This window comes from Chenopodium album, chromosome 15, assembly GCF_948465745.1.
Source record: "Chenopodium album chromosome 15, dcCheAlbu1.1, whole genome shotgun sequence".
Lineage (NCBI taxonomy): Eukaryota > Viridiplantae > Streptophyta > Magnoliopsida > Caryophyllales > Amaranthaceae > Chenopodium > Chenopodium album.
Genome location: NC_137848.1, coordinates 18,229,551 through 18,245,844, shown reverse-complemented (window position 1 = coordinate 18,245,844; position 16,294 = coordinate 18,229,551). Strand labels below are relative to the sequence as shown.

Below are 16,294 nucleotides of genomic sequence, written 5' to 3'. Positions count from 1 at the left end.
AGAATATGGTGTATGAGTTTGAATATTTGGTTTTTATGATGTAAGCAAGTTTTTATTGTGAATATTGTGTGAGTAAAGGCAAATGCAAAGTTGAAAAAGCTGTTCATAGTCAAAAGAGGCGAGGATAATGCAATAAAGTGAAAAATAAAAAAAAATGAATAGAAAAAGCAAAGCACAAGCAAATGCTTTGGCAAAAGCGAAAAAAAATGAGAAAAATGAAAAAGCTCATTTTTTTGTTGTAGCTAAAAACAACCGTGATTCCTACAAAAGTGAGTTTTAGTAGTATACAAAAGTGAGCTAAAAACAACCGTAATTTCTATAAAAGTGATTCCTACAACCAATTTTGATTCCTTAAAAAAAACACAAAAAAAAAAAAAAAGACCTGTTGAATTGGTTGTAGGTAAAGAAGCCTATTTTGAGAATATGAGCATTAAAGTGAGATTGTTTTCAAATTTCGAAAAAATAGTACTCCGTATAGTTTTAAATAAAAATGGTAAGGTGAGATATTAATTTTCATATTTCTAAAAAAAAAAATAATAAAAAATAAATCATTTAAACCGGTACATCATTGAAAATTACCTACGAGTAACAACCAACCAACCACACAACCCCAAACACCAACCAACTCCCTCTTTCTTTCTCTCTCCTTTCACGCCCGCTGGTCACCTCGCCGCACTTTACACTACACTCATCTTTCCTTCCCTCTCTTTGCGATTCCTTTGTTTTCAATAAGGTTGTTATTTTGATTATTTTAATTTTGATTTTGGTATATAGCTCTCCGATTCTATAATTAAATTTGTATTCTTGCTTGCTTTTTTGTGCGATCGTTTTAATTTGATGTTGATTTGATGATTTCTGGGTTTGATTTTGATGATTTTCTAGCTGTTTGGTTTGAATTTAGGGGACCCATTTGGCTTATATGGTTCTTGTTTTGTTGATTAGGGTTTTAGTTTTAGCTGTTATTGTAGTGAATTATTTTCCAAATCAGGGTTACTTAAGCTTCAATTGATGAGTTTGATGACCAACAGATGAAGATTATCATATAGATTTATGATGGGATTCATATGATTTTGTGGAAATGATTACAAATTCATTGTTTAATCATTTGAGTTTTAGTGAACATGCTTGGATGTTGTTCACAATTTAGGGGTAAGGTTGAGTACATCATTATGATAGCAGGTTGTATATAGATCGAGCTTAATTCAATATTTTTGACGATTTAGGGATAGGGTTGCTTGCATTTTGATGTGATAGAACATATTACTAGATTGTTGTTGCTGTCGTTTTTAGCTAGGTATTCACTTTGCCATTTTATTTGATCTTAAATGATTTGGTTCACCTTGTATCATTGTTTGTGATTTATTGTTTATTAAGCTACTTGTTCGTAAATAAACAATTTTTTAGCCTTGTATCATTGTTTGTGATGTATGGATTATTGTTTATTAAGTTTATGATATGATTTAGGAGGATTTTGAAGAAAGATAATAAAATTTCATTTGAGCTTCTTATGGTTTTATTGGATTGTTGTCCTTGTTTATATCTTTGTATTGGTTAGACTATAACCGTAAGCAAATGTCTCTGAAGCTCTGATCTTTCTTTTATGTGCTCGTTCTTTTTGTTCTCAATTGTTCAGTTCCTTAATTATAGCAACAAAAGGTTTTATCCTCATGAGTGTTTGTTTTTTGGTTGGCCAGAAATCATGTCGTATGGAAGTACCTATCAACCTCAAGGTGGTACATTATATGAATATAATTGGCCATCCTTTCCTAGATATCATGACAACAGCAACTTATATCAAAATGATGACTATTATAGCTACAGCAGATATAATCATTACGGTTGTAGGATGTTTGATGATATGAAGAGGCACGACTTTCACTACAATGCCTTAGGAAATTGTAGAGAATTAGCCCTTAGAGAAAACTACTCAAGGCCTAGTGGCGTACCGTCTTTTAAAAGAAGAAGAATTTCAGAGAATGCTGGGGTAAATGATGGAAATTTTTATTTCCAACCAAATCAGAACAGAGTTGCCGCGTTCATTCCTTCATATGACAGTGCTTATTTTCCCACTATAGCTGCTCCTAGTACAAGTGCTAATTGTAACACATCGGGTAAACGTGGACGGTCGGTTCTAGAAGATGAAGATTGCACAGTCCTTATGTCTAGGGAGGAGATAGAAAGGTGTTCCCCTTCAAGAAAAGATGGGATTGATGCATTACATGAAACACGGCTGAGGTACTCATATTGTGCCTTCCTTCAGAACCTTGGGATGCGGCTTGATGTGTAAGTTTGACTGTTGACTACTAATTTTTTTAATAACTAGTCATTGCTTATGCAGAACATTTCTGGCTGAAGTTTAGCTTTTGTAAATTCACTCTATTTCCTGTTGCAATTCAGCTTACTTATTTTTGTTACCTTTATCTTTATCAGTTGATATGCTTTCTTATCTGATTTAATTAATTTACTTTGGGATGTTGTAGGCCTCAAACGACAATAGGCACTGCAATGGTTTTATGTCACCGCTTTTTCATCCGACGATCACATGCCAACCATGATAGATTTGTAAGTTTCTGTCAATACCTGTTTATTCATTGGATTAGTTCTCTTATAAGTGATGATTGAAAGGTCATGTAGCATATAGTCATTTTAGAATTACTAATTTACTACTGGGATGACTAAGTAGCTTATGCAAGAATCAGTTCAGTGTTACTAAGCCCCTTTGTCTTAGTGTATATCTATGCGGTTGGGATTTTGGAATCACTACCTCTATTCCTTGTTATTTGCTGCATCCAGTGTAGTAGTGGTGATGGGGAGAGGGGAGGGGGTGTTCCTCTAGTTTATCAAATTTTATTGTAAATTCTCATTCTTATAGAAAAAAAAATTCAAGTGGGATTAAGAATTTAAGATGCACTTATTTTTTCTTTTCTTTTCTTTTTAAAATTTTTTCTTTCTCAAATGTGTAATTTCTAATTATCAGTTTTTGGGCACTTTTGAATTTTGATATCAATGGTAAAGCCGAGAAAATGTACATTTAGCAAATAATATGGACCAAAAGGAGTACTTGTCGTGTTCTTGTTGGGAAGAAAAGAGTGAAACATATTTTGGTATGTTTCTTCTAAAATTATGCTGCTTGTGGAACTTTCAAGTTGTGTATGTATGTTGTGAATGGATCAATGGAAAATTGCATATTTCATAGATTAATTTGGGGGCAGGGAAGAAAAGTCTTTTTTTTTAATTATCTATGTACTTGTTAATTTGTTCAGCCACTATACTGACAAAAGCTTTTTAACACTCAGCAATGGGTGGGTTTTTTTTTTTTTTTTCCCCTCCCTGTTGGTTCCATTAAACAATTGTGTTTTGAAGTTAATCTATCGACAAATTTCTCTTACAGTTGATTGCTACTGCTGCACTGTTCCTTTCTGCAAAGTCTGAAGAGACAGCTCGCCCTTTGAATGATGTGTTGAAGGCGTCTTGTGAAATTCTCCACAAGCAAGATCTTACCATCTTGTCGTACATGCTCCCTATTGTAAGTATATTGTCCTTTGTTCTTAGTATGTTAAAGTTGATCTGTTGATGTGACTGCCTCTTGATATGTGCTGTATAGCATTGAAGTTAATTTTGAAAATAAAGTTGTGGGCCATAATCCCATGTGATTATCCCAGTAATGATGATATTGATTTCTTTCAAGCTTATTATGAGTGTTAAAAATGTAGGTTGATGAGTGATGATACAGTCACTTTTTTGTTTGATTACAAATATGGCTTAGTTAGGTATTAGGAAATTACTAATACATGTTATGTAAGCTGTTTAATTTAGCCCTGGAGCTTTTTTGTATGCTGTTTGGAATGTTACTTATGCTGGCCCTACTTTTCACAACCAACTTAAAGTTGATTCCTTTTCGTCTGATTTGGTTTTCTCTAGTAGCTTCAACAAATGCTTTCACAATTTAGTATCAACTCCTCAAAGCTGTCAGATGATTTTAAAATTTCAACATTGTATATTTCCTTAACTAGGGGTGGCTTTGGGAATAATACCCTTACTAAGGAGTAGCTTTAAATAAAATTCATCATATTAAGGTTAAAAATCTGGCATCTCTCTGTACGGGTGGTGGGAGGTTGGGGTGGGCTTTGTGAAACTTGAATCTTTTTTCAGGTGTAGTTGACTCCGTTTCTGTGAACTTTGTCCTGGATTTGTTGAAGCTTGAACTTGAGTCTTGTCTAGTTGTTTGTGTCTGGTCAAGCTGACTCTGCCTCTGCTAACTTTGGCTTGGTTTTAAGCCGTCATGCATACCATCTTAAGTCATTAATGGATTTTGCATTTCAGTTATGTGTTTGGCCTTGACGCTGCTCTGTTTTCTTTAATATGTGATGTAGCAATGTAGCATTATCAAGTATATTAGGCCTATCCCTTTATTTCATAAATTTGTTCGAGTATGAATTTCTTGATGAACTTGTTCCTTGATGCAGGATTGGTTTGAGCAATATCGGGAGCGAATCATTGAGGCTGAGCAATTGATTCTAACTACGTTAAACTTTGAGCTCAGTGTACAACATCCTTTTGATACCTTGACATCCATTCTTAACAAGTTAGGTGTATCACAGACACATTTGATGAATCTGGCACTGAACTTGGTCAGTGAAGGGTGAGTTTAGAATCTTATTATACTTCATTGCTTGCTTTCTTTTTGCTTGAAACACTGTAATGCTGGAATGTAGCAATTTAGGAGATGATAAGAGATTTCACGTTCTGTTGTAAGGTGTTGCTGGCCAGATTTCAAAAGCTTGAATGTGCTTGTCCATTTATCATTTTATATGTTTCATCATGGAGAACTCAGGTCTAGTACATGAAGATCTTCTGTTTATAACCGCTAAGTGACTGGATGTCATCTCAATTGAACTTCTGTTGGCATCTGTTCAACGGAGATGAATTATTTCATGCTATTTTTTCCTTTTATATGACATGATTTTTACTTGTCTAATGAGCAGTTATTTCTACATGTTATGTTAGGCATAAAATATTAATTATTTGGCACGGAAAATAATTGCAGGGTTGATATGCCTAGCTGGCGGAGATTTGCTATAATGAAGTTGTGTTTTACATCTGAAGTTGAACTGCCGTTGTGTTGTGGTTGCTTAACTCTGAAAATGCCTGTCAAGCTGGTATTTGGCTATAACAGATAGACATAGACTCATTCCAGAATCGGTTTAAGTAGTTTTCCAGCTTGTTTTTTTTTTGGGGTGACATCAAGTATAGAAATAAAGGGCAAAATAGAATATTTATGATATGATTAAATATTCTTTTGCTGTTTTTATTTCTGATGAATTAATATTTTGTTAGAAACTAAGCTTGACTTTGATTTTATGCCCTTTTGGTGGTCAATATGTGGTTGATGAACAAATGGTGAAAAGGGAGGGAGGTTTTTGGAGTGTGAGGAAACGGAAATATGGGCATGAATAGTGCATCTTATGCACAACACAACAGTAGTCATTCTGTTGGAGACTTGGAGTGGTCCTCCTGTTTTGCTTTGTGAATTGAAGGGAGGACATAGTCAACCAATCAGTAGGACCTGCTGCTATTATTGCAGGGTTGCCTACTTTGCCCTGGTTTTCTCATGTTTTTCCATTCTCAATCCTTTTGTTTCCCCTTAATTGTGAAGCTTGTTGTTGGTGAAAGCCCTTGCCTCTGTGGATTAGTATAAAGGGCTTTGATAAGGAGAGAATTTGCCAGAATCGCTGTCTTCAGTGTCAATTCGTATAGTGAAATTGGTCTTCTGGATCAACCAAATGCAGCAAATATGGTAAGTTGAAGCTGAACATTTCAAATCTTGTGCTCTACAGCATTATATCCTGACCTCCTGAAACACCTAGATTTGCAAAAAGTCAGGTTATATTACCCCACTGTAGTTAGCATGGCTTATTGCTGTTGATGGGTTCTTTCAGATCCAGTAAATATTGAAGGGGAAAAACAGAAAGAACATTGAATGGGAAAAAGAAAGATTGACCAATAGGTTAGTTGTATGTTTTGCACTCCTTTATGAGAATCAAAGTCAACAATGTTCGAATTGAGCAAGGATACCTCTTTATTAGAAAGACCTTCTTGAACACACTGGGGATGCTCATATTAATTGCACTCTATAGTTATCTCATCAGGATATCAAGTTATTAATGCATAAAGTTGATTAAAAATTTGATTATGTGACTAATTTTTCTTATTTCATACAGATAAGTTGTAACATATATATATCTGTAACTACTTAAGTAGCTTTTATATGCAATGAAAAAATATCTATAGTAGAAAAATAAGAATCTACTCTGTTCTCACATAGTCCCTTCCCCTCCCTCTTGGAATAAATGGGTCTCTGCCACATTTTCTTTAGGGAAGTGTCATTACATGTTTTCTCAGAGAGATTGCACTTCTTAATCATCAGTTTTTTTTTTTTTTTTCCCTATATTATCTATGAGTTTGATTTGAAGGAGGTTGAGTGATGGCAATTACCTTGCCATCATTTTGTGATGATGCAAAGCTGTCTCTTCTTGCAAACCAATGACTATCAATGTAATGTTGAAATTGACTTGTTGTATCCAATTTTGTGTCAGGCATGTGTAATCAGTAATCACCATTATGGAAACAATCTCTTTGTTTATAAGATTTTCGATATTTATTTATTTATTTATTTATTTTTTATTTTTTATTTTTTTTTTATCCAAAATGGTTTTTATTTACATTTTAAGGGTTAGAAATCCATTGAAAATTTGGTATTGAAGGTGAACTCTTGCCTCTTGGTTTATTTGGCTGCTGTGGTAAATCATGCCTAAAGTGATGTATATAGGTTGAAAATGGATAATGAGAAGTAACTTCCATTTGAATACTTGTATGTTTTTCTCTTTTGGGTTATGTTCATTGCTGTGTTATAAAAATTTGGATCTAGATCCTTAGATCTTATGTTTTGATTTTTCAAAATCAGGAATTCTTTGAGCTAAAACTGTTTGTCTGTTTGCATATCTTTACATGGTTTGGCTTTTGTGTGTGTGTGTGTGTGTGTGTGTGTGAGATAGTTGGAATGTGGAAAGTTTCCTTGGATATATGTTGTATATTTTGGGTCTAGACTCTAGACTGTCTCTTTGGTCTAATGATGATCTCAGTCTTCTTTCTTAATTGCTTCAGTTGATTATAATATTCTGTTACCCCTCAATTATATTATGCCTTAAAAATGCAGGGAGACTGTGATTGTTCCTCAATGCATTATCACTTTTATCATCTTTAAGAGATGACAATGATGCACCACCTTCAATCAACTGTAGGAGTTCAGTATAATTTGGTTTGATATTTGAAAACATTGGATAATTGTGCCACCATTGATCTGTTTGAAAGTCTAGTTATATGTTATGAGCCTTGGATCTGAAGTTGTGGCAATGTATCGCTGTGATTTAGTTCGAGACTAAGGCTCTTAGTTGAGTCGGTGATTAATTCTTGGGTAAATTGACAATATCCTATCGCCAGAGCATAACATTATATATGGCATAACGCTTAATAACTACCAAATAAAAACAGGAAATAAGAAAAAAAAAAAAAAAAAGTTCCATTATTGTTTATTTTAAACTTTGATATTATCTTTGTTAAATGCTATGAAGTATTATCTATGTGCAATTCTGAAGCAACTATGGCCAGGTTTTAGGCTGTGAAATTTTCGAATTTTTTTATCTGTACTGGACATATGGAGCATTCAAGTCGACAAAAGGGCTAAAAATGCGTTGATACTTTGCAACAAGTAATGCTTAACATGTATGAATACAAGAAGTGGTTTTGTATTTAAGATGTGTTCGAAGCCGAAAATGATATTGATGATGGAGATCCTCATACCCCTTTATTTCTGTAATTAATTCTTCCTCAGTCTCCTTAAGTCCTTTTGTGCCAGCACTCAGCAGGAAATATTATCAGCTATGCTCAGTAATTTATAGCTTTTGGTTGGTTGGTAGTTTGATACAAAATGGTTTATTCAGAACAATTTAACTTAAATTTGAGCACTTGGTAAGATCCTTTAAGTGATGTATCTCAATAACTCTTGCGCATTTTTTTATGGGAATGGTCACTTGAAGTACTTCAAAGTTTTCCAGAAAGAAAAATGATACATTCCTAGTTTAGATTAATCTAAGTAGTCTGGAATCTATACCTAAAAATTGACACTTGAGTCCAAATATAATAGTGAATTTGTGTGTAGAAAGATTGAAAGAGGTATCAGTTTGTGGTCTATTAGAATCTCACTTAGTAAATTAGTGGACAGTTTGCGCATAATATCTTGCCAAATATTCTTGACATGACGGTGTTGTACCATCAATTGTTATAATTTAGCCATTAGATTCAATATATCTATTATTGCCAAATGATTGTGTGGCTTATGGTGTTGATGAATACCTAAGATGTGAATGGTTGCTGTGCTTCCATTCTTTGAGTATTAAATAGCAACACACCATGGTCTCTTCAATATCTGTTCTTTGGGAAAAGATGGCTGAACATTCTAAAAGGTTGGCCTATGTTTTTCACCATCTGAATGTTTTGAGATGCTGGACTACTAGATATGTACGTGGGAAAAAGGCTACAATTAGAACTTCTTTGGAAGTTGGAATGATCTCTTTAATGATTGTGAAGTATTATTGTAGTTTTCGTACTCCTTTCAGCTGTTCACCAGAAGCGTTCAACTAGGTTGCTGGTTAAAATTTTGGTAAGAACACATGTCTTGGTCTGTTGTTTCTTGCAACCTAGTTGGAAACTTGGAATTCAATATTACATTTCTGCCGCTGCCGCCCTTTTGTTGTCTTCTGGTGTTCTTGGCCTTTTTATAGATGATGTAGTTTGTTATGATGTGTTAATATGCCAGGCTATTGGAGATCCTGCTGTAATATTTTTGTTTTGCTTTCTCTTGGGATGTTCTTTCATCCTGGACGCCATGTCTCTTCCTCTGCTACATTAATTTTGTTATAATTGTATTTCTTTATGTTTTTTTGCAGGTTTCGGAGCTCACTGTGGCTTCAGTTTAAGCCCCAACAAATTGCTGCCGGTGTAGCATACCTTGCTGCTAAGATGCTGAATATGAACTTTGATTCTGCCAGCATTTGGCGGGAATTTCAGACGCCTCCAGCTGTTCTTCAAGGTAGGTGAATCTTCCATAATCTATTTTCAGCATTTATTGGTTTCCCCCTCTTTCTTAGTTTCTCTATTATGGGAATTTGTATAAGTGCCTTTGTAATTTGGACTATTATATACACCAGAGCTTTTGTTTTTTAATCCTTGTGGTTTCCTTGTGATGTTTCATGGTCATCATTCAGTCTTTATTTTTGGTTATAAATGAAAATGAAAATTTTCCATAAGTAAACTGTTGCTGTCTTGGTGACTGAAGTGTATTCTTCACTGATCCTTCAATTGACTTTTCATGACATTTACTGGCTCTAATGGATTGATCAATTCAATTAAAAAATCTGAACCAACTTTAGTGAAAATGCTAATGAAGAGATATTTCCCGGGTAGCAGTCACTACAAAGAAACTATGTGAATATTTTAGTGTCTACTATATTTAACATCCATATTATGAGATTCTTTTTAGTTTTTACAGGTTTGTAAGGTAAGACATTGAAATGAACCTTGAAAAGTTATTTAATCAAAATTATTTTCTGGTAAGTGGTAACATCATGCTCAGTACAACTTAATGGTCTAACAATGATTTGGGATGAGTGATGGATATCTAGCAATGATTTGGGCTGAGTTATGGATATGATATCTGATGACTGATGCTTATTTTAGACAAAAAGAACTATTATGTTACTCTCTCGGTTTTTTTGTTTTTGTTTTAAATGCAACAGTTCTTATTATTTGTTTATCTACTACGTATATTTTTCAAATGCAACACTTCCTTAATTGGAAATAGTCTACAGTATTCTATTATATCTCATTCGCGACTCCTTACAATGTCCAGACCCCTACTCCACTTATACACTGGTCAATTTGTTGCATATATATAAAGGGTAAGGGAATCCCCACCCCAAACTCCCAAAGTGGCTCTAGTGGGATTTGATGTTGTTGTGGGATGACAAACCTTACCACTAGACCAAGCTAGCCATCCAAGAGATATTAGATCTCCTGCTGTACCTGTGATTATGTACATATTTTTTTTAGTTACATCAGCTTTAGAGATCTAGTTCTTTCAGCAAGTTGCCTCCCCATATCACTATTTTCTTGAATTAGGTTCTTGAAAGGAGTCTTAGGAAAGTATTGCTTGTTGCATTCATAGCAGCATTTCTAAAAGCCAAGTGTGTTCTGAAGTCTGATCAGATTTTGTGATATCTGTATTTGTATTTCCCATTCCTTCTTGTTTTCATTTATCATATACTTACGTGTCTTTCTTTCATGTGCAGATGTAGCGCAGCAGTTGATGGAGCTTTTTCAGGATTAATCGAATCTACATGAAGGTTCTGCTATGTATGCTTGTACCAACAAATATACGAATTAATTAATTCACTGGTGGTGTTAGTGATTAAAACTTAACTACTGAAGTTTGATTCTGGTCTGTCAGTAGAAGTGTGCTTGAATATTTTACAAGTAGAAGCATAGGTGCATACATTACGTCTTACACGGTTTAGGGCACATACCTTATGCCTACTGCAGAGGTATTTTAATTGGACATCTAATTCACGGATGTTTTGTATGTTGCTTATTGTGAACCTGGGTTGTGAAGATCTTATATGTATCGGGTGATGTGAAATTTTCTACTCAACTTACTTTTGTTTGATCCTCCAACAAAAAGTCAAAAAGCCTTGAACACTGGTTAACTTTATCATCGTCGGCAAAGTTAATTGCCCAACCTTTACATAAGTGAATGCATGAAAGGACCCCCAGGGTAGAGTATTCGATTTATTTTGACAGCAAGAGTAGATTACTTAAATTATGCACATATCACTTGAATGACCTACCGCCTACTCCAAGTAGCAAGTGCTTGTCGCATTAGGAATTTCCCAGGGTTTCCTGATGTTTCTTTTTTCAAGTTGCAAGTGCTTGGCTTCATGTTATCCCTTTTTAAATTTCAACTATTGTCTCATGCAGTCATGCACTAATAGTCTGTTTAAAGTAAATTAATTAATCAATCTAATTTACTTGATGGTCTTATGCTGAAGTTCAAGAGTACAAGGTTGTGTAATTCTAACATTTTATTTACTTTGGCTATCACATTTGTGTAATGTATCTGTATAGCAAACCTTTTGAGTGTTAGACTTAGTTCACACAATTTTAGTACCTTCATAGAAGCTCCATTTTCCATTTAATCTTGATCAAAATTTCAATGGTGATGACTCCTCAAGCGTTTGGCCGACCATTGACAGCCGCAGCGAAGTGGACGTTTATCAGATGCTTTCCTTAAAGGGTTAACTTGGTCATACTTTACACTATTTGTTACTAGGGTGTTTATTTTTTTTTGTTTTGCCGCTGCAAAGTGATGGTAGGGCTATTGTCGCTGAGAATACGATTTCAGGAAGAAGGGGACAACGGGGAGACGAAGAGGAAGGTATCTGTGTGGTTCATCGGAAGGAAGATGTAGAGATGGTGGTTGTGATGGGTTTTGTTGTGATGGTGGTTGCAAATCCTGCGATGGTGATGCAGGTGGAAGCAATTTAGTTTTATTTAAAAAAGAAATTAAAAGAATTATCAAAATATTACAAAATTTGCCTGCTGATATACGTCAGGCTGATTAATGGGGCACTCCGCACTCCCCTAAACGTAAGAGCAACTCTAATGGTTGTACTTAGGGATTTGCTTGCAATTTTAATAATTTTTTATCTACTAATTTGACCATTGGAGCTAGAAAACTCAATTTGCTTGGCTAAGCAAATTAGCTTTGCCAAACTAATTTGCTTGGGAATTAAACTTGCCAAAATAAAATGCTCATTGAACAATTAAGCTATTTCCATGTATTTTCTATCCAATAACTACTACTAAGCTAATGGCTAGTCATTGGAGCAAAAAGTAGCTAAAATGATAATTAGCTTAAAAACTTATGTGGCATGACAAACTAATTGTCAAATTAGCTTGTCATTAGAGTTGCTCTTATGTAACACTAAAAAAAACAGAGTACTTCATACTTCCTCTGTTCTTTTTTACTTGATCTGTTTTTTTTTTTTTAACATGTTTGCCAATGTATAACTTTAATGATTAATAATTTTAATTCTCCATAAGTAAAAATTAAAAAAGTAATATATTATGATAGTATTTATTGAGATGAATTCAAAAAGATATCACATGAATATTCCTTATATATATTCACAAAAGACGGTCAAAGGAGGGATGATGAATAGTGTAAAAGTCAAAGCGAGTCAAATAAAAAGAATAGAGAAAGTAGTATTTTTTTTCGTGATGCTTAAAAGTTTGTCGCTAAAAAATTTAATAACAACGATTACTCATTTTCTTGATAGCAATTAATAAAGATGAATAAGTTAGATTGTCAATAGTTGTTGCACAAACTTTTATATGTGGCCAGCAATATCGCGTGATCAGCAACTTTTTTTTTTTTTTTTGAAAGAATGATCGGAGTTACTTGATTAGGGGTTACTCGGTTAGTCAGGGGTCATTCACTCGGTCAAGGACTCAAGGGCAACACACTCGGTCAGTCTAGGTTTACTTGGTCAGAGGTTTATTGGTTAGGGGTTAGTTAGTTAGGGGTTACTTGGTCATTGGTTACCTGATCAAGGTTACTTGATCAGGAATTACTTGACCGATCAAGAGTTACTTGTGTGTTAGCTGGCCATACGGTGTGACCAACCACACACAAAAGTTACCGTTGTTGTTGACAATGAAAGTCTGCACTAAATTTTTTTCTACTCACTATGTAATACTTTGCATTTTCTAACCAAAATTAGCGTTAATATCCTGAATTGTACCTTAAGAGCACCTATTACCCCGAACTTTGACTATTACCAATCACACCACCAATTATTGATTGGAGTGCAACATGTGCCATTAATTATAAAAAATGTCTTATTTTGAGCGTAAAAAAAATACAGTGTCCATTAATGGCACATATTGCACCCCAATTAATAGTTGGTGGTGTGCTAACTACTAATAAAAGTTTGGAGTGCCAGAATTCACCCAAGCTATAATTCAAGGTGTTAACTATTAAGGCCAACTTTGCCTATTTTGACTATGATTTGGCAATATAACAACGGATTTTTTTCAGTTAAAAAAACCCTTTTTATAGTACATTCATTGGTCATTTCTCTAGCACTCCCCCTCATATGTGATTCCTTATACTATCTCCGTTTCATTTTTTTTGCAATTTTGGGGTATTATTTGTGAGATATAAAATATTTCAAAATTACAAAAAATATAAAACGGATGTAGTATGTTACCTATCAAAACGCTTCATAGAATTAAGGATGTGAGGTGACTTGAGATTTGGGAGTTGAAGGAAATCGGAGAAGAGAGGCGGGGAAGGGGGTTGTTACATGTTAGTACCATATATTGGTGATGAAGATGGGATGGTTGGTGTGATGATGGGGTATTACCGTATTATTATTGTGGGAATGCATGACTAATGACTAATATGGGGTGGTGCTGTGGGGTATTTATACGGAAAATTGCTAGAGAATAATTAAAATAACATTATAAGGTTATAGGATTTTTTTTTTTGAAAATAACATCACAAAAAAGTCACAATTTTGATTATAACAACAATAAAAAATCCTTTTATTATAACACTACATAAAAACCTAAAAAATTGATTTCATATTATTGGTTAAAAAAAAGGAAAATTTGCAAATTGCAGTCATTTAAAGTTAATATTTTACAAATTGCAGCCATTTAAACAAAATTGCAAATTGCTGCCCAAAAGTTCTTATAAATTGTAAATTGCAGCCCGATTTAACTTTTTCATCGGTTACGTGTCGAAAAATATTTGGTTAAGGTTTTAGGGACAATTTTAGTGCTTAAGGTTCCGAATTGAGCTCGGAATTAGCAAAGAAATAACGTAAGTGTCTCGTTTTTACAGCAAAAAATAGTTGTCCACAAATTGATACATTTTTGTTACGCAAAACTAGGCACTTACGTTTTTTTTTTTTTTTTTTGCTGATTCCGAGCTCAATTCGGACCCTTAAGAACTAAAATGGCCCCTAAAACCTTTACCGAATATTTTTAGACACTTAAACCAATGAAAAAGTTAAATCGGGCATCAATTTACAATTTATAAGAACTTTTTTGCTGCAATTTGCATATTTTTTTAAATGGCTGCAATTTGCAAAATACAAATTTTAAATGGCTGCAATTGACAAATTTTCCTAAAAAAGTAAAGAAAAAAAAAACAAAAAAAAAAACTACCTTCGTTAATGGTTATATGCTACTTTGAGGGTATTATTTGTGAGATATAAAAAATTCCAAAGTCGTAGATAACCATTAACGGATGTAGTAATAAAAACCTCAAATTTAACCCAGCCCCACCACCACCGCTGTCACTGCCGGCAGCCCAACCCCGTTGCTGGCACTCCCTTCCCTGCCTACCCTAGCCGAAACACTACCAAGCCTAACCAAAACACTCTTGTCGACGCACCATCCCAACTCGAAACACCTAAGCCCTAGCTAGCCACCACTGCGCAAAACCATCCTCTTTCCCTCACTCTTGAAACGGCCAAATCGACCATTTTAGGTTTCCTTGATTGATTCCGGCCATTTTGAGGGTGAAAGGGTAAAGGATTTGTGGTTTTCGGGCATTGCTGGTTTTGTTGGTGGCTGGGTGGCGTGTATCAAGGTTGTGTTTCGTTGGTGGCTGGGGCTGGGTGGCGTGATTCTAGCGGTGCCGAAGGTAAGGATGGGATAGGGAGAGGGGTTGCTGGCGACGGGTGTTTGGGTTGCCGGTGGTGGGGCTGGGGCTGGGTTAGGGCTTAGGTTTTTTTTTTAATCCACTAAATGAGCGACACGTGTATGTGGTGGGCCCATTAACGGATTTCATCCAAAGGATCCGTTAAGTGGTGGTAAAGTCAAGTTTTTGTGTTTTTATGTGGTGTTATAATAAAGTTTGAAATTGTGGTGTTATAATCAAAATTGTGACTTCTTTGTGGTGTTATTTTCTAAAAAAAACCTAAGGTTATATTAAGATTTCCTGAAAAAAAGTTATACTACGTATTATGATTTAGTTCCCCCTCCCTTTTTGTTTCCAAAAAAAAAAAAAAAAAAGATTTAATTTCCCGTGGGTTGTGAGAATGACTCTGTTTAGGGTATTTTTTATTAGAGTACTAGATTAGCACGGATATAATGAAAAAAAGAGAGCTATATGAAACAATACTCCGTAAAAAAGCATAAAATAATGTTTGATTGGGTAAAGGATTGTCAAAAAGTTTATTTAAAAAAATTATGAAGAGTTTAATGTATAGTATTCTGTACTAAAGTATTTTATGGTCAATATTTTGTTTTTTCCATAAAAAAATGGAAAAGAGAAAAAAAGTTTAGGCGGGAAAAATTGAAAGAGAAGCTGACACGTGTACAATTTAGATAAATGAATGATATCAACAGTTGTTATTTTAGCATTAATTATAGATTTTTAAGGAAAATTTGGTATAAATAATCCTAATTTTAGGCCTTTTGTGGTAAATAATAATTAATTTCAACTGTACATTTATAAATAATTCAAACTTTAATGACCCACTAAAATTATCAACATTTCCACTTGTTTTCTTATAAACTTGGTTAATGTACTCTAGGTAGGATATAAGTGGAAATATTGACAATTATATAATAATATTAGTCAATTGAGCCAGTTAAGAGCGAATAACGACTACTAAAGTTTGGATTATTTAAAGGTAATATATTGTTGAGAATTATTCGAAGCGAATAACATAAAGTTGGGATTAATTATTTTAACCATATTTTCTTTTTCTTATTTTAAAATTACTTATCAATATTAATTGAAGTATAAGCACTATATAGATGTATAAAAAAAAAAGGATATGTGTCTATGCAAGTATATGAATTGTATAATTAAATGATTAACATTATCTATATTAAAACTAAAAAGGCATAGTTTTTTTTTTTTATCTCTAAATAACACTTCCTTCGTCTCATAATGTTTATCTATGTATTTGTGAGAATTTCAGTGGCACTTAGAAAATTAGGACATAACATGATTTGCAGTTTTACCTGTACTTTTATTGAATAATACACAATTCAATATTGAAAAACTGATATATAGTAATTGGTTTTTTTTTTTTAAAAAAAAAAAAAATGGAGTACTCCTAATAATAAAAGAAACACTTCCCCATGCATATTATAT

General features: G+C 33.9%; 1 protein-coding gene across 3 annotated transcripts; it reads left to right on the top strand.

Annotated features, from left to right (window-relative positions):
- Positions 1–592: 592 nt before the first annotated feature.
- On the top strand, positions 593–10,732 carry LOC145583036 (cyclin-T1-4-like). 3 transcript variants are annotated; one of them, XR_014100007.1, is made up of 7 exons: positions 593–733; positions 1,695–2,283; positions 2,481–2,562; positions 3,392–3,526; positions 4,467–4,642; positions 5,048–8,719; positions 9,006–9,138. XR_014100007.1 is itself a non-coding variant. In XM_081640145.1 (7 exons), the coding sequence occupies exons 2-7, from the start codon at positions 1,700–1,702 to the stop codon at positions 10,442–10,444; spliced, it is 1,158 nt and encodes a 385-aa protein (XP_081496271.1). In that variant the 5' UTR covers positions 593–733; positions 1,695–1,699; the 3' UTR covers positions 10,445–10,732. The 3 variants fall into 3 exon arrangements, 1 of the variants encoding a protein (XP_081496271.1); XR_014100008.1 differs by having other exon boundaries at positions 5,048–5,797; positions 9,006–9,134; XM_081640145.1 differs by lacking the exon at positions 5,048–8,719 and adding an exon at positions 10,407–10,732 and having other exon boundaries at positions 9,006–9,148.
- The last annotated feature ends 5,562 nt before the right edge of the window (positions 10,733–16,294 follow it).

Bases quoted from the DNA above. Each gene is read 5' to 3' on its own strand.
- LOC145583036 (XM_081640145.1), top strand. From the start codon at position 1,700: ATGTCGTATGGAAGTACCTATCAACCTCAAGGTGGTACATTATATGAA. The intron at 3,527-4,466 runs GTAAGTATATTG...TCCTTGATGCAG, and splicing joins TGTCGTACATGCTCCCTATT to GATTGGTTTGAGCAATATCG. The intron at 9,149-10,406 runs GTAGGTGAATCT...TTTCATGTGCAG, and splicing joins GCCTCCAGCTGTTCTTCAAG to ATGTAGCGCAGCAGTTGATG.